At 41.4% G+C, this 18,917-nt stretch overlaps 1 protein-coding gene across 1 annotated transcript; it reads left to right on the top strand.

Annotated features, from left to right (window-relative positions):
* Positions 1–694: 694 nt before the first annotated feature.
* Positions 695–3,485, top strand: LOC140994635 (RING finger protein 148-like). The gene has a single exon (XM_073464366.1). The coding sequence runs from the start codon at positions 1,118–1,120 to the stop codon at positions 2,204–2,206; it is 1,089 nt and encodes a 362-aa protein (XP_073320467.1). The 5' UTR covers positions 695–1,117; the 3' UTR covers positions 2,207–3,485.
* Positions 3,486–18,917: the final 15,432 nt, after the last annotated feature.

An 18,917-nucleotide genomic window follows, 5' to 3' on the forward strand; every position in this document is an offset into this window, starting at 1 on the left:
CTCTTCATGTTCATGACTGAATAAACTTAAAGGACAACACAATTTCATGCTGTTTTACTTTGTTTATATTTATATTTATATTTATATTTATTTTATATTTTACTTTTATATTTGGCGGACCCTGCCACCTTTCTAGCTTCAAACAGTGTTCTGGGGACCCTATTTTCCTCTGAGAACAGCTTGTTTATTCACTTATGAAAAAAATAAATATTTCTGAGTTTGTATTGATATCTCATTATTATTGTAAATATTGAAACTCTAAATTTGAATTTTTTCTCCAAAACTACAAAGTGCCCCTTTAGTCTGTTGATGGCATATTTTCTGAAATAGTTGTTTGGTCATTAAAATTTCCATAAAAAGGTCAGTTAGTGTTTCCCAAAGCCCAAATGACCTCGTCAAATGTCTTGTTTTGTCCACAACCCAAATATATTCAGTTTGCTGTCATAGAGGAGTAAAGAAACCGGAAAATATTTTAAGCTAAGGAGCTGGAATTGAAGAATTTGGACTTGCTTAAACCAATTAATTGATTATCAAAATAGTTGGTGTCTAAATAGTTGACAAACTGATTGATTAATTATTCCAAACATCTATTTTTGGAGTGAATTGTCACATGCTACAGGGTGACTTGTCAGTTTGCATTACACCGCAGTGATGTCAGCAACAGAAAAAAGGGGAAGGAAACAAGCCCAACAGGAAAAACTGGTTGAGTCGCTCTGTTCACCATTACACAAGAAAAAGTCGGCAGCTTTTATTAGTTTCACAGGATCACTCCGTGTTCCTGACCTGTGCACCGTGTCCTGCCTTCTCTTATACTGTTCCTTGGCTCAGCACAGCTCTGTTTGTTTTCTGTACTTCAACTTGAATACCAGCACCCTGCCCTCTGCAAGGAGTGTTCAAGGTTCAGGAAGATAACGAGAGGTGAGTGGCTGACGCATAGCCCGTGTTATGTTACCAGCCGCTCATATCAGATTACGGTAGACAGCAGGTTGGGTGAAACTGCAGCTGTATTCAGATCGTCGTGGCTCGAACAAACCAGGAACTGGGACAAACAAAGGAGTTTTACAGAGGCTAAAGAAGCTAACCGGGGGCTTCCTGTTGTTTTGAGAAGAGCGTTACCATGGGTGAGAAGACACAACACCGCCTGCTGCTTTTGCTGTGTTTATCAGGGCTTGTTCACTGTTCTGCTGGCTTGGTGTTTTGGACAGCCGTGGTGGAAATAAGCTATGCCAAGAACGACAATGAGACTGTGGACAAATACTGTGAGTGTGGGGTGTATGGTCGTAACTCTCCGCTGGCCAAAGCCTCCGGTATTGTTACACTTCCCAAGGGAGACCCTAAAGGCTGTGGCCCAGATCCTGTGTACGACCGCAACTCCAGCTCCCCGGCTTGGATAGCCCTGGTGAAAAGAGGCAACTGCACCTTCAGTGAGAAGATCAATGCTGCCAAAAGTCAGGGGGCATCTGGTGTGGTGGTGTACAATGTGGAGGGCAGTGGCAACAGCACCACTCACATGTCGCACTCAGATGCACTTGAAATTGTGGCTATCATGATCGGGAACACTCAGGGAATGGAGATATTCAAGCTGGTGAAGAATGGGACGGATGTTCACATGCATATTGACGTAGGCAGCCCTCATGGGCCCTGGATGGACACCTACTGGCTTTACTTCCTGTCTATCGCCTTCTTCATTGTGACAGCAGCCTCCATCACCTACTTTGTGTTTATCTCAGCAAACCGTCTATACAACCTGGGCAGACACAGGCGCGCTGAGAAGAGGCTGAAATCTGAGGCTAAGAAGGCGATCAAGCGTCTACAAGTGCGCACGCTCAAGAGAGGGGACGAGGAAACCACCTCCGATTCCCACATGTGTGCCGTGTGTATCGATTCCTACAAGGCAGGCGAAGTGGTGACAGTGCTGACATGTGACCACATCTTCCACAAAGCCTGCATCGAGCCCTGGCTGCTGGAGAGGAGGACCTGCCCCATGTGTAAGTGCGACATCCTGAAAGCCCTGGGGGTTGAGGAGGAGACGAAGGAGACACTTTCTGTCGAGTCGCCACCAGATGCCACTGTGATCACAGTGACGGGAGGGGAGCCCATTTATGAAGTCCCACTGACTGATCCAGCGAGCCCTGACCCAGAGAGACATCAGCATCTCTATGACAACAGGGCCTTCGAGGGCGAGTCGGAGGCTGTGCGAGGATGAACAACAGCAACGGAAGCAAAACAGCAACAAACCACGACACACTTAAATCCCCTGTTTGAGATATTTATCTGGGATACATTACCAGCACAGTGGAATCAGACTTCAGCTTGATTTTCAAATGCAGGGATGCTGAAGAAATCTTAATGGACCATGTGTAATTAGCTGGGATGCCTATGCATTTTTCTTTCTGTTTGTCTTGTTGCAAGCGTGTGTTCATAAAGTTAACTTTCAGGTGCCTTAGAGTAGATTCTGAAAACTGAGTAGTCATGCAGTGCTGCCAGTGTCAAATTGCTGTTTTGCATAGTAAACACGCTCGACACTGGTTAAAGAGGAAGTTCAGCAGAGCATTTGACTATTTGTTTGAAATAGGGGCCAAATTTCCTTCCACAGAGAATGTTTAAGCTTGCATCGCTCACAATTGACCATTGTCTTTTAAATTCACAGCAGAATTATTTCCTTTATTTCAGTTCACGTAAACAATACAACCTTGTTTTGGCATTGTTGCTGTCAGGTCGTCAGGCTGGAATCACAAACACACCCTTATGAACACACCCTTGCCTGGAAATGCAGGATGACACACATTGTCCTATGATGAGTGTAAAATATCACCTGAGGGGCCGTGACTCTCTCGAAACATGGTCTGTAGGAACATGTTAACAACAAATCCCTTTATAATTTGAGGGCCCTCAAGAAATAGAAAGTCCCGTAGTTGTGTGGCAACACGACGAATGTCATGTTAGAAATGTTATGTCTGTTGGATAGGGGGAAATCATCTTAATGTGTACGGTTTTTTGAATTATATAAATGTTGAGAGAGATTTATTGATCATGAAGTTCAATCGAGGTAATGCTGTGTATGAAACGTTCTTCTCTAAACAGCTGATTTTTATGTACAAACACAAATTGTTATTCTTGAACAGGTCTTCCAGTTTTTCTCCTTTTAAATTATTTGTCATGGAGTTTATTCAGTCCTACCTCTGAACTCTCTCATGGGTAAATTGTTGAACATGTTTAAGATTCTTGCAATTCAGAGATGAAGTGTGTCCCTCGGTAAATGATAAAGCTGATGAATTGCTTGGTTTCTTTGTTTGCTGCTGGGGATACGCTGCTGATTATGGTACCTAATATATATTTTTCTATGTTGAATCATTGTCACTACTGTTGAACAGATTCCAGGAGTCTTAAATTGTTCTGTAAAAAAATGAATGTAACTTTCTGTATTGAATCACATTGATGCTTATTAGAAAGCAATAAATCCCTCAAAATGAGGCCAAATGTTATGAGCATGTGTGCTTGTAAGAATGGTGTTTCTGTACGTGTGTGTGTGTGTGTGTGTGTGTGTGTGTGTGTGTGTGTGTGTGTTGCTCTACATCAGAGGGGTCTGTGTGTGGTTAAGTAGTGTCTCATTGTCAGAGTTATAGTTTTGGTCCTGGTGACTGTTGGAGATGCGCAAAACTGTAATTACCTCTGCACAGGTGGGAGCCGATCCGCACACACCTTGAGCCTGAGCTGGATAATCATCGTATCAAATAAGTAGAAGGGCCTGACCGAGCAAGTAGAGATATGCAGCTGTATGCAGAATGGAATGGAAAGTTTTTTTTTATTATCCTTCCAGTGTGTTTTAAAGGGCAATCACGGTAGATGTTTTTCTGTGAGGCTGTTACATATCTCTGAGTCATTCTGGACTTCAGTCTTGTATGATTACAAACTGATTGCTTCTTCTCTACTGTAGTGATCCACAACCCCTTTTTGTCTTGTGGCCTCTTAGGATGAAGCCCGAAGGATCATGGCCAGAGTGATTTTTCTTTTTTCGGATTGTGAAGAAAAAAGAAAAATCAGGAAATGATAAACATTACTCAGTCTAGAACTTATTTCACATGTGTCTCTACTTTAATTTTTTATTTTAATTTCTGTGTCTAGGGGTCTTACCTTCAAGTTATCTGGGCCTTTAATACCAATACATTTGTATGATATTGTTATTGTCACATGAGCTTAGAGTCTGACTGATACTTGATTTTTGGGGCTGACACCAATATTAGGGAGTGTGTGTGTACATATATATATATATATATATATATATATATATATATATATATATATATATATATATATATATATATACACACACACATATATATATATATATATATATATATATATATATATATATATATATATATATATATGTGTGTGTGTGTGTGTGTTGCTCCACTTGTTCTAATACTTGCCTTTAGCCACTTAGTCATTATATCCACATTACTGTTGATTATTAATCAAAAATCTCATCGTGTTAATGTTTTGTCAAAGTACTGACAGTCATTCCTACAATAATGTTGCAACACACACATTCTGATCCATCAGATGTGGTTATCAAACACTTGTGACAAAGACACTGGAGGCAGGATATTTTACAGTTTTACAGTAAACTTTATTGTCTAAAATGACGTCAGTGCTCTGAAACAATAAACTTTACTGGGATTTGAATCATTATGTACTACCCAAAGCATCATATCGGCTGAGCCATGTATCGGTCAGGCTCTATGACACTGTACTGTATATCGTTTTAGATTTTAATATTTTATAATGATATGTCATACATGTTTTCCAGGTTTTTCTGAACTTCCCTGAACTTCCCAGACTGCTCCACTTGTTCTAATACTTGCCTTTAGCCACTTAGTCATTATATCCACATTACTGATGATTATTAATCAAAAGTCTCATCGTGTTAATGTTTTGTCAAAGTACTGACAGTCATTCCTACAATAATGTTGCAATTGATATCAGGGTATTTGGTCAAATTAATTGTGATATTTGAATTTTAAGGCCTCATCGCCCAGCCCTACCCACGTGTGACCCCTCAGCATGGATTTTAGTGTCAGTCATGAGTTGAGTGAGCATCTCAACCAATCCGTGACTTTTCTTCTGGGATTGTTTCATTTCAGCCAAATCGCCAGAATCAGTGTTGGCAATGTGCATTTCTGCAAACCAGGGATATGTTGAATCTATATAATTTTTGTTTCTTTATGTTTAGTTTTTAATTTCATGCTGTGTCAACGCTGTGCTTATGATCTGGTAAGTCTGAGGCACAAAAAATACCATAAACACGGCTTTAAATTGTCCCGCCACCTCCTTAAAAACATCCAGCCCACTCTGACAGTAGTCTGTCACTTGGCTGCCGTGATGTCTCACTATGATTTACATATTCATGCTCAAATGATATATTTTAGATTTTTAATATTGTCCTCTGTGGCCCGAGGCCTTATCTTTAACTTGGTACTGGGCCTCTTTATGGTCAGAGGCTCCTAGATACTGGCCCCATTCTAATGCCTGGTGATCTATCACTGCTGCGATGGCCCCTCAATGCTTTTGTTAATAATCATTTTCCTTTTAACATCCTGCTATTTTAATATATTGACCAAAAGTCTCAAAAATTGCTCGAGGAGGACTGGGTGATTTATCATAGCTGCATGAGAGCAAGTTTTTAAAAGTCTGTGTGTGTGTGTGTGTGTGTGTGTGTGTGTGTGTGTGTGTGTGTGTGTGAGTTGGGGTGGAAGAATGTGCTGTGTCATGGTGAGGGGTGATAGGGTGAAAGGTGTAAAGACTGAAGCAGGTGAACAACCAGGGCAGAAGTTGTAAAAAAGAACTAAAGTCCAGAGCCACAGAGGGTGAGACAAGCCTTTCCTCTCATGGTATTCCCTTTCTCCTCACAGGGCAGTGCGTGCTGGATTTCAGGCCAGGGCTGTGAGCTTCATAGGTTGGACGGTTATAGTGGTATCACAGCGTAGACAGAGAATCAATACTGAACTAACTGGCCGAGCTGGGAACAACCGGCAGGCCCTGTGTTAGAGGCACGCTCTGCTCAGCGGTGGCATTCTTCTGATTTATTGCAGTTGTTAAAGAGAAAATTGAGTCAGAAGGTTTTCATTTAATGGCATGCTAGTCTGCGGCTGTACTCTAATACTGCACTTGACCTTCAGTTCCAGATAGGAATCAAACAGTGGAATTAACCAGTGTTGGTGACCTGAGAGCTTATCTGCTCCTGTACAGTCTGATCACAGGATATATCTCATGTTTTCTGTGGCAACGGATAAACCTGAAATCTTAAGACTTTAATTAAATAAGAATAAGAAGCCGGGCTATGTTTAAATATACAAGAGGACACTGCTTTATTTTCAGGCTTCAGGCTCAAACGGTCTCAGATCGTTCCTGTGAAATGTTTATGATAGCCCTGCAGCTCCACCTGCTGGAGGAAGTCCCACCTCGCAATTAATTTGAATTCAATCCAGCAAAAGTAAAACCAGTGTTGTAAAAGTACCCAAAAGTCATTCTTGAGTAAAAGTAAAGATATCATGATAAAATATTACTTAGGTAAAACTCACCCATACCAATAATAGTTGAGTAAAAGTATTTAAGTAGCTGATATTAAATGTACTAAGTATCAAAAGTACAAGTAAAAGTAAATAATACATATATTTACATGTATGTACTCTGTATAGCCTATAGTATAGTATAGCCTGTATACTATGGGCCAACTGATTATTAATAAGCATTTTTTGGATTTTATGAATCAATGTTTTTTATAATCTTATTGCTGAATAGTAAATTAATGTAAAAATGTGCCACTTTGGCTCTGTTGCAGCATGTAATCTGCAAAGTAACTAGTAACTAAAGTTATCAAATAAATGTGGTGGAGTACAATATGTGTCTCTGAAATGCAGTGGAGTGGATGAAAAACAAAAGGCTTTATACTACTTTCTTTCACATATGCAGCAGTACTCCCCGAGACCTACACACTTTAATTTGGAAAATTCCCCTTTAAGTACAGTACTAGAGTAAATGTACTTAGTTACATTCAATCACTCGGTAAAACTGCTCACAAGCCAGTCCCATCCTTTCATTTTTGGTCTTCAGGTAGCGGGGCAATTTCTTGCTTGAGTGGAAAGTACAGAGTAATAAATCCCACCATAATGAAATTTAGTACTTCACTGGCTGTACACTTTAATGGCCCTGCTGAAGTTTTATCTGTCTGTCTGTGTGTCCGTCTGTCTGTCTGTCCCTCTGCTGTGCAGCTTCAGCAGAGCGCAGGAAAGTCTCTCTAATTAAATTACAGTAGTTGCTCCTGTCTCAGGCTCTGTTGTTCCAGACTGTCTGAGTAATTATCTTAATGAAGGAGGGAAATTTGATTACAAAAGTGCAGCAAGAAACAAATGAATCCATTTAGTGGCTAAGTACAACATAAAACATGTTTTTCTTCTCTTACTGCTTACATTGACTATTAGACCAAACGCTCTGGTGGATATATTTAATCCTTCTCCTCCTCATCCTCAGCGTCTCACTGGCTCAGAAGTGATGAAGTGCAAATATTGAGAATACTAGTCACATCTCCTTTTTCTCCCAGCAGGGTGTCTGCCTTATGGAGACTCTAATCTGAAAATATGAGTTGATATGTGGCTGATGGTTCCTCTGCTTCATATCTGGCGCTGTAGTTTCAGTGCTTAAATGTTTGCTGCAGGCGTTCTCTAATCAGGAAACGTCTTCCTCACATGTTCTGCACATTTTTCTGATAACTTGACCACCACCGCCACAGCAGCAGCAGTGTTTCTACTTTGTCCAGGTGAGGGTCTTGTGATGTTGTCACCCCTTCCTTCCTCTTGTTTGTCCCTCTGGCAGATCAGATAGCGCTGAGTGCACTGCACAAAACAGCTCTCATCCTGTCGTCATTGTCGCTGCTGCCTCGTCCTGTCCTGTCCTTTGACACATTGACCCTCCTTTGCTCTCCTTTTCCTGCTGACAGGAAGCAAAAAGGGCTAGCAGGCCGAGGGAGGATGTCAGGGGAATACACGCCTCTTCCCTGCCGACTCAGTGGCAGGGGAAGGAAGTGATGTCACACATTTATCTGTGTGTCCCACACGATGCTTCCAAATACTGTACTGTAGGTAACTGAACTGGGCCTTTTGTGCATTTTGTGCTGAATCTGGTTTGGTTTAGCTGCCAAAGGGGCTGCAATGAACTAAAGTCTGCCATCTACTGGAGAAATGTTAATATAAGATGAGAGGATTAATACAGCCTTTGTTGACTTGATTGATGGCTTGATATGTGTGTATGTTTTTGTGTATGTGCTGGTGGAGGTGGGGTCATTACTTGCTCATAATTGGTCTGAGAGTTGGAGCAGAAAGTAAAAGTCGGTGAAGCAATTTGTCAATTAATTGAGTCACTTTTTAAGAAGAAATGACCAGTCTTGAGTAGGGGTCGACCGATATGGCTTTTTCAGGGCTGATACCAATTATTAGAAATAGAGTGGAAATCGATATTTGGGACCGATATTCATTTGCAGTAAAAATTAAAATCTGAATGTAAAAGTACAATTTACTCAAGCACTGTTCTTAAGTACAATTTTGAGGCACTTTCCTTGAGTATTTGAGAAAAGAAGATCTTGCTCAGCATCGCCAAATGTATGAATAATTCTAACGCAGTATGTACTAATGGTACACACCTGCATCTTAGTTAGTTGGATGTGCAAATATCTCCTTTGAAAAAAATAAAGACAAGGAGCAAACAGCTCGTTTGAAAATGATTGCATTCGGTCTTTTAGCCTTGTAGACAGCGTCTCAACTTTTTTCGAGCTCGTTGCTGCCTGTTCCCACGTCCTGCTGTGTGGTGCGGGACACATTTGGTATTCTCTTCTGCTGGTGCAGATTCCAAACATTCCCAAGGTTTGTGCATGTAATTACCTCAATCCTACCCCAATCTATCTATCATCTATTGCACAGGCGCACACACACACACACACACACACACACACACACACACACACACACACACACACACACACACACACACACATCAGAGGGAGAGGACGAGAGCCAGAGAAAGAGAAAGATAAAAAAGAGATGCTCTATGTGCCTCAAGAGAAACCCACCTTTAAAGCAGAAAAGGTCTGAGAAACATGTCTGCATTCACAATCAGCCTCTGTCTCAACAGCTGAAGTGATGTCTCAGCACTGAGCTGCACCTGTCTGGGACTGGCCCCGTACTTATCAAACCAATTTACTCAGTATAAATCCAGCCTATACGAATCCTGTGTGGTTTTCCCATCAATAGCCCCTATTTGTATATACTTCATGAAAATGATTTGTCAGCAGTCCTCAGTCTCGATGATTGAGCTGTGTACGACCACACGCTGTAAAAATATCCTCTTGTCTCACTCTGAATGCTGATGGCCCGAGGCAAGGTTTCAGCCAAAGTTTCCTCACAGAAGAAACTGCCACTCAGCACACTCTGACAACACGAATCAATGATCAAGCTGCTTTTCATCAACTCCTGCCATTTTCTCTGATTCTATCCATGTGCGTCTTACTGGAGGCTCACTTTTCAGAAATGTCATTTGTTTGTGAAAGTGGCCATGTGTTTATGTGCGTGCGTGCGATTGTGTATGTGTGTTTGTGTGTCACGCGCTTTCCAAGGAGTCCATCCATCCACTCTGATTAACTCCTCGTGTGTCCTGTTGCCTGCGGCGATTAATTAATGACCCATTTGCTTAATTGCAGGAGCTGGCAGGACAAAGAGGGAAGCAAAGGAGGCGCTACCTCAGGGAGCGGAGGGGGAGATGTTTGTGTTTGGATTTGGACATAAGGGTACGGAAGCCCATAGGGGACTGTACTAAAATGACAATGCAAACTTGAAAACTGATTTCACAGTACAAACAAAACAAAGTCATTTTCCACTCATAAATGTGTTAAAGGAACAATTCACCCAAAATAAAAAATATTTTGGGATCTTGGGGCTTCCATAGAGTTTTGCTGGATGCTATTTTATGTTTTCTTTTGGTTATTTTTTAGCGTTTTAAAACAACTCCCCAGCTACTTCAGTTGTTTAGGAGAATGCTGCAACGCTGTTTTGCTGTGAAGCTCGAGAAATGTGTTGTGGTCTGCACCCGACTTCCAACTGGCATGGGGGTGAGTAGATAAGAACTGAATTTTCATTTCTGGGTGAACTGCTCCTTTAAAGGAGAGAGTAGCTGAAATAGAGGAGAGAAAATCTAAGTTGAAAGATTTACTGTGCACCAGTCAGTCCAGGGTGCTGCTGTGTACCTTGTCTTATCCTGCCAGCGTGGTGTTTTGCGGTCCTGTTGTGGTTTATGTGTGTGTCCCTCCATTGGGAGTGCGGGTTAATGTGTGTGTGTGTAAAGCAACACAACAGAAGCTTCAGCTTCTTTGCTGCCTCGTTTTGTGTCATTGTGCTGAATGCGCTCTCCTGAACGGAGCACACATTGTCAACAGTCACCCGTTCGCTCTGACCATCTGTCGCAGGCCTGCCTGGGCTTCCCTACACAGTTTGTCCACAAGCTGTGGCTGCCATTTGGTTTTGTAATAAAAGTCACTCAAAGGTTTGTCCTCATTTCTGTACACCATGGGTCAGTGCTCGGACACGGCTCAACTTCGCCAGCCTTTTTAAAGAGATAGTAATGAAAATTAGAGTAGATTTATTGCAGTTAAAGGGTTTTACATCTTTTAGTATGCTCAGAGAGATCTGCCAGTATTCATTTCTTTTCTGCTTTCAGCCTTCACTTCACCTTCTCCTGATAATATAGTTCAGTATGTAGCAGTATGACATCACACAACATTTCTGACTTTACAAACAATCCACTACCACTAAACCAGGCTCCGGTGTGAGACACCTCCCCTGTCTGTTTTGCAGTTCATCCATACGCCTCCTATCTGTGTATCCTCTGTCTGCCATGTGTTTCCATCTCTGCATTTATATTCATGCCAAGTGCCCGTGCCAGGCTGGGTTATGTCTGCTGGCTTACGTTACAGCAGATGCTTTCACATTGTGAAATCATATATAAGTCGATGGGAAAAGGAGAGAGAAGGGGGTAGATGATACAGTAATGGGGGAGAAGTCCAGAGTCCAGAGGACGCAGAAGGACAACTGAGGTGTTAGGAAACACAAATCAAACAGTTTCTGGAGAGGACTGTGTACGTTGGTGTGGTTTGAGTGTATATGTCAGTGGGGTTATTGTGTGTGTATTGTGTTTTATTGAGTTACAGATAATTTGTATCACCACAGCTGCATATGTGTTTTGGAAAATTACTTATCTGTACGTGAATCAAAACACATTTTTGGCCATTACGCAACAATTGATATCACAATTGTGACAAATTTTACACAAATGTCTAACAGGATAAACTGGTGAAGTAATGGCATCTTATATCCAAAAGGTCAAAGGTCAACTTGACTGTCATAATCATAATCTGCAAAAAATGTTCTGGCCATTATTCAACGCCATAGCTCAGGAAAGCAACTTGACCAGTGTGCGAAGGTAAACGACCACAAGGCGGTAATTCTAACATTTTTATAATTCACACAGTTGTGGTCCTGGCTGGTTCTGTTCATTCAGAACATTCAGTTTATTCAGCTCATGTTTTTTTGATCACCACTGAACACAGTTGAATCGTTGTGACATTGTGACATTAGACTCGAGTCGACTCAGCTCACTGTTACGATGACTTGCAACTTGACTTGACGGAAACAAATGACATGAGACTCGACTTTGACTTGGAAGTTAAAGACTTGTGACTTGACTTGACTGTGTTCATTTTATGTTGTCAGTTTAGTTAAATAATTATTTTGAGTCTGGCTGTCAGTATTTCACTGCTTAAAAGTGAAGGGGAGGGAATATTTGTGGGATTCATAAAGAAATCAAGAAATACATGTGGATTTATAGTTATTTGTTTTTGTGTGATTACTTTTATTTCACTAAATATCAGCAGTTATCATACAAATTCAATTCATAATCATACTTTTTGAACAGGTTAAATAAATTATACAATGCTATCATAATGTTTTTTTCCCTTTATGAAGACCAGATGCTGCAGATTGACTTGGGCCTTCCTTGAAACCTGGACCAAATTACTTGAGCCAAGTGTCTGCTTAGTATCTTTCTGTGCTTTGCCCCACCTTCATATCTTGTTTATGGAAACAACATTATCGTCATATTGGTTCCTTGTGACCTTAACATTTATGTATTGCAGTCACATGGAAATCAGATAAGAAGCAGGCAGCAAACTTCAGTCTGAGATAAGATCCTGATTGCATAATTGTAGGAGGGACTTCTTTTCTTTTTGTTTGCTGTAAACTCTGTTACAGAGTCAGACACTGTTCACAGCGCAAAACAGCTGTCAAATCTACACGGGGTGTCACCAGTACACCTACATACTACAACTTCATTTTATCCAGGATATGTCCTGAGGGGACACTTCACACTTCTTTTGTGCACTAACATCACAACATCAGGGGCAGTAGGGTGTTTCTGGGCTGTCCAGAGGGATCTTGACCTGTTCAAGTATCTTTAGCTCCCCTCTGATTGGCCGGTTGCATGTGCGTACACAAACCCTCGCAAATTCAATTTACAAGCATGTATCTATTGAGTTGTTGTTGTTCCATGGTTTCTAATAGTTTTGTATTCTCTTTGTGTTTAGTTAAACTAAAAGTTCAGGCGGTTTATAACTCTCAGTTCTTGCTGGCAAATGCTCACAGTGTATTTCTTTTGTAAGAGAAGACAAAAGGTGTTGTTGTTGCTCGAGGAGAATAGACGGCTTTGTCTCGACTTTCTATATGTGCAGGCATGAGTTACATCCCAGTGAAGCTTCCTTTGTCCAGAGGATAGCTGTTCTGTGGTTGAGCTGAGGCCTGAGCGGGGGGGAGGGATGTGGAGCTAGAGTTTGGAAACAGATATGAGTCCCTGGCTCCAGGTAGGGTCATCCAGAACACCATGTGACGTTGAGTAAACAAAAGAGGATCTTGGCCCGAGGCTGGAAGAAGATTGTTACGCCGATGAGACAGAAAGAGGGAAGCACTTGACAAAGTTTGTTTGTGTTCACCTTCTCCAAACCGCAGCCGGGGCTCTTTGTGAGAGTTTCCTGTGTGGTCTAGACTGAGCTGGGATTTGTGGTTTAGGTGAGGTTAGGACACCACCAGGGGGATATCATGGAAGTTTTAGCTTCATGTCAGAAATAGTGGCACCATTTTGTGATAAGAAACTCTTGTAATTGGTTTATAGGTTGTAACTAATGCATTAATGAATGGTTAATGATTATTGGTCTTATAATAAATCAGATAGATGGATGACTCACTTTCTGGAAAATGCTGGAGAGCATCTGGACGACAATCCATTTATTAGCAACAAATTAACATTTACAGCTGCAGACTTGATGAATTGTGGCCAAAAACCTTTTATTAATGACTTATTAGCTTATATAACTCCAGACACGATGGCTTATTAGAAAATGAGAAACCAAATATCAGTGGATTCTGAATAAATGGATTTTGGCCCAGATGCTTTGCAGCTCTTTGCCATATGGTAAGTGGTCCAACAATTGATCAGTGGTGGGGCTGCAACTGAAATATTATCGGAATCACAGTATGGCCAGGCGCAAAAGATAAAGCTGCAATTTTTTGATAAAGATAAACTGTGTGACAAAACAGCATTAAAATGAAGAACTGTAGTGCTGCAGAGAAACAGGTCTGTTTGGTACAGACGCCAACAAATGTTACATCAGTCACACAGTAAAAATGAATATTGTGATGCAAAAATGATCATTCCTACTCATTGTGAATCATATCGCAATCATATTATCTGTCAAAATAATCGCAAAATTATTATTTTTTTTTTACCATATTGTGCAGCCCAGTGGAATCAAAGGAAAAGTAAGGAGATATTTTCATTTTGGTGAAGAGTTAGATGAGAAGATGGAGACTACTCTCATATCTGTCTGTTAAATATAAGGCTACGTCTGACAGCTGATTAGCTTAGCTTATCACTAAGACCTGAAACAGGAGGAAACAGCTGGCACAGCTCTGTCTAGTGGTTCAAAAATGTGAATGTAAATTTTTATTTTTTGGTTTTTGTGTGGATAAATAAACTAGATATATGTGTTCATTAAGGAGTTTTAGAGGTGCTGGTAGGTGGATTTTGTTGCATGAAGTAAAGTCTGGTTAACTGTTTCTCTGCTTCCAGTCATCATGCTAAGCTAAGCTAACCGGCTGTTGGCTTCAACTACATATTTATCCTTCTCGTCTAACTCTTTCCCGAAATGTCAATTTGTGTGCCGAGAGCCAAATCTTATGTTGTTCCATTAATGGCTTATAACTGATCTACGATGGGTGTCACAAATCTACAAATCCGTGATTTCATTTGACTGTTGAGTCACTGCTGGCTTTGCCATTGTAAGACTGTCGGATTTGGATTTGTAAAGATTAACAGATGTATTTTTTGCTGTGACAACTGTCATTTACATGAAAAGATAGTTAGTGTTTAGATAGGAGTGTTTTACAACAACAGCTCGGCTTTATCCTGGTGGCTTTTTGCAGGTGAGGGCAAGTTCAAATAACGTTCAGCAAAAATTATGATTCCAGAGTTTAAAAAAAATACCAATAACAATAAAGGGGAAAAGATAGAAATTCATTTTGGTTTCGCAAATCTGTCCCTAGTACGCCATCTTCCCAAACAAATCAATAAAAGATCTCTGAAAAAAGAAAAGAATCCAAATATCTCAGACTCGATTGTCTCATGCAGACAGGATAAGTGTCTGGAGGTGCAGCTGCAGGCTATCTGTAGGCTCTTTGGAGGCGCACCAGATGCGTGCCTAGCCCAGTCGCCAGGATACAATGTTAGCACTTAACATTTCTGCAAACACAGATACGCCCAAGTTTGACATTTCTACCAAATATGGCATATCACGTTTGCTACATTTGGTACAAAAAACATTGTACGTAGAGATATCTCCAGCCATTTTTGTAGCGACTTCAACCAACTATTTTTCATGGGAAGTTGAACCATCTCCATCTGTGATCGTGGCTACCAAAACAGGTATGTTAAGCCAAACCATGATGTTTTCCTAACTCTAACCAAGTTGTTTTTGTCCCTTAACCTAAGCAGGGCATATGCACAACGTTGTGACAAGAGAGAAATGGAAAATTCAACCTAAACAATAAGTTGCAACATGAAGAAAGTTCAGCTTGAACTCATCTGTGCTTTTGCAGAAACATACTTAGCTTACTTTTATTCTGGTGAGTCCACATGATTCACAAAACATTAGTTATTAACAGTTACATTAGTTTAAACCTTTCTTCTTGTTATCCATGTTATCTTTGCAGAAAATGTAACTAGGTTGGTTTGGACTTGCACAACATGAACAAAGATAAAACACCCACACTCACACAGTTTCCTCCCTCTCTTGATCCTCCTTGTAAATAAATGTAATTTACAGCCACAGAGCAGAGCGGTCCCTCAGAGTTCAGGCACGGCGAGCTCAACTAAATCAACCCCGACTACAACAACAGCTCCAGCAGCAGGCCGGTCGTCGAGGAACCGCTCAGAATACAGGATCAATGAGAGGGGGAGCGACAGGGAGAGACGAGGAGAGATGGCATAACAGAGGGGGAGGGATACACTTCCCTTCACCTACATGCATGAACACACACACACTCACACACACACACCTCCACACACACTCACTATTCTGACTCTTATCTGTAGCCTGAGGGAGTCAGGACGAGTCGGAGAGGTCCCCCGCACAGAAATAGTCGCCACGGCTCTCCACGCCTCTTGATTACTACTTTAGATCTCAGCAGGTGAAGGACAATATTGTTCAGGCATTGTACAGGAAACCTCGCTCCGACACCACAGTCGCATCTAACATTTGCATATTGTTTCTTGCCTCCTGAGTTCACACCTCTCTATCTCTCGGCACTGAAATCCCCCAGGACAATATACGCGGGTTCATTATGCATGTTTCGGTGTGGAAACCTTTTCCAGAGGGATTTATACGCGTTGATTGGCTTTAATTATGTGTGTTTGTGTGTGTGCACCTCACATCAAATGAGGCAATGTTTGCGACTGGCCATGTGAAGTGATGTGTGACGCTGGTAACTGCAGGCTATGATGGGATATTTTCCTTGTGAGTGACTGGGCCAACACGTCATTCTCTCTCCGGGCTTTCATTTTTTTTTGCCCTTCGTCTATGTGTGTGTGTGTGAGATGTATCATGTGTGTTTGTATGAGTGTGCGTGACTTCCTTGTGTGTGCGCGCGCCTGTATGTGTGGAGGGTTAAGAAATGGGCCTGTCAGAAGTGAATGATCAGACTAATCAGGTGGAACACAGCAGACAGCAGGATTAAGACACACTGGAGAGAGAAAGCCCAAATATAGCCAGGGTCAACACACATCGCACGCTAGGGGAGTGTGTGTTTCTGTGTGTGTGTGTGTGTGTGTGTGTGTTGTGACTGTAGAGCCAGTCTTGTGATGTCTCATGATAGGTCTTGTTTTTTTCTATCTAATTGCTTTACAGTGTTATGACATGAGAGTCTCAGAAAATCCATCATCAACATCACTAAACCTTCATTTCTCTTTGTGAGGAGTCTTGTCAGGTGGCGTTTAAAGTCTCTCTCTCTCTCTCTCACTCATACTCATACACACACACACACACACACACACACACCTACAAATCTACAACATTTCCACTGACATCCAGTTTTACAACAAACAAGCAGCTCACTGGAAGACAACCCCTTTTACCAGCAGGCCTTAATGGCATTAACTGCTAAGCGGAATGAGTTGTCCTGGAATAAAGCTCGACACATTGTTTACCTCCTATAACAATCAGCCCATTTAACATAAATGAACTCTACAAGCCTAAATGGATAGATCATCCGCAGCAGAGACAACAGCTTGTGTTTATCTCCTCCATCTCTCCATTTAGTTATCCAATCACTGATAAATGTACATTCTCGCACTCATTTGCTCTGACAAATATTGATGTTGCTTCGGTTTGTGATGCGTCGGGATGAAAAACAATCATCAATATTAATGGCCACTCTGTTTGGAGATAATGCTCACATTCATTATCATCCATTAATGTTTGTTTACCTAATTTGATTGGACTATAACCTCCACAAAGGCATATCGTGCATTCAGCGACGTTGTTGTTTACGTGAGGAGTCCTGAAAGGGTGGAAGCGTAATTGAATTGAAAGTCACATCCACCCCGTGAAAGTTTGGTCACATTAGCCGCTATTTCCAATCAGTGGCCTGCTACAGAGATGCTCGTGACACCACCGGGGCAAACCTTCATCATATTTCACATCATGTTGTTATCACTCACCTCATTACACTTCCAATCAAACTAGCACAGCATTGCCAAACGGTGTGAATCCAATTTTTCTGTCTTTTCCCCTTTTTCCCCCTGATGATTATGTATTTTTTTCCTCTCTTGTCTTCATCGCTCCCTCTCTTCTCCTCTGTGCTGTCTCTACAGAGCTGCTCTAATTAAACACGGGGTCGGTGGTGGTACAGAGTCTTCCAGCCGAGCAGAGGAGAAAGGCTCTAATTCCAGCTCTCAGGATGGAACTCTGACACACAATGGCCCTGCCATCCTCTCTGCCCCCCATAGATTCCCAACTGAAAGCCCTCTCCTCAGGCAGCTTTTTAATAGGCCTCCCCTCACCACGCACTTCCAGCTGCACACATATAAACACACATGCATAAACGCACGCAAATATACGTGCACCTATGCAACACACATGCGCACACACACACACTCAGAAGCCACCGGCCCCCCGTGTGTGTGTCGCTTGTGCTGCAGCTCACACTGCTTTGGGCTTTTTGAAGTGCTCCTAAGGCCAGACGACAGCCTTTTTACTTTTCACATCATGCAGGGGCGCAAGCGCTAAGCTAAGGCTACGACTCTGACCAGCCACTATTGTAAGAGCAGCACTCAAGGGGCGGACTGCGGAGGACTAAAGGTTTTGGCCATTTTTCTCAACAGGATGTTGATTTTAAAAGCACTTCATACAAGAAGACTTAGCATGATTGTAAAAGCAAGTACTTCCGAGTGAATACCCTGGTTGCCGTTGCGCTGGGTTTAGGTCTGTCATTTCTAAAAGAAAAGGAAACCTGACAACTTGATTTCACTTTGTATTCATTCCATTTTGACTGGTGCATAGTTTGGGTAGTCTACAGTTGTAAGTAGTTGTAGGTTTGCTTTTCTTACAAAAACATTTTTCCAAAAAAGAGAATGGTTTTAGATTTGTTATTCAGAAGAAAATGGCAATGCTCTATTTTTTATTATCAACAAAAACAACAGAATCAGCAGTCACTAAAGGGTATTCCTTGTGTAGCCAAAGCCCTATAAAGTTTATTCTGTTATTGATATTCAACGTTTATTCATTACCATGAGCATGGGCACTTATTTTGGGTAAATCCCACTGTAAATACTCACTGGTGCACCAAACGTGTACACATCTGAAAGTAGTCCTGCACAAATGTACTTTTTACTGACCCTTTTTAAAAATGAAGCTACATGTGCGCAGTCTTTGAGTTCTGCCACTAGGGGCCTCTCAATCAAAACAAAAGACGTAAGTAGCGCGGATTCATCGGTGTTGTCTTCATTGTTTGATGACTACCATTGCCAGTGAAAATCAATCTGTCTGACTCAGGCAGAAATGTTAACGGACAAGGTCTAATGTTTTATTTCCATTATTTAGTTTGTCTAGTCCTTCCTTCCTCACTCTCTGACTCAATCTTCCGGAAGTTATAGCGTCAGGCGACCAAATTAAACACCCCGTTACCTTGAATAAAATTATACTACATATATATATATATATTTCTCTGGGTTTGAACATTGTTGGAAACATTTGCAATAATCTAGGTACA

The sequence above is a fragment of the Pagrus major genome, chromosome 4 (genome assembly GCF_040436345.1).
Source record: "Pagrus major chromosome 4, Pma_NU_1.0".
Taxonomy (NCBI): Eukaryota; Metazoa; Chordata; class Actinopteri; order Spariformes; family Sparidae; genus Pagrus; species Pagrus major.

Excerpts from the sequence above, each read along its gene's own strand:
- LOC140994635 (XM_073464366.1), top strand. The coding sequence starts at position 1,118 with ATGGGTGAGAAGACACAACACCGCCTGCTGCTTTTGCTGTGTTTATCA.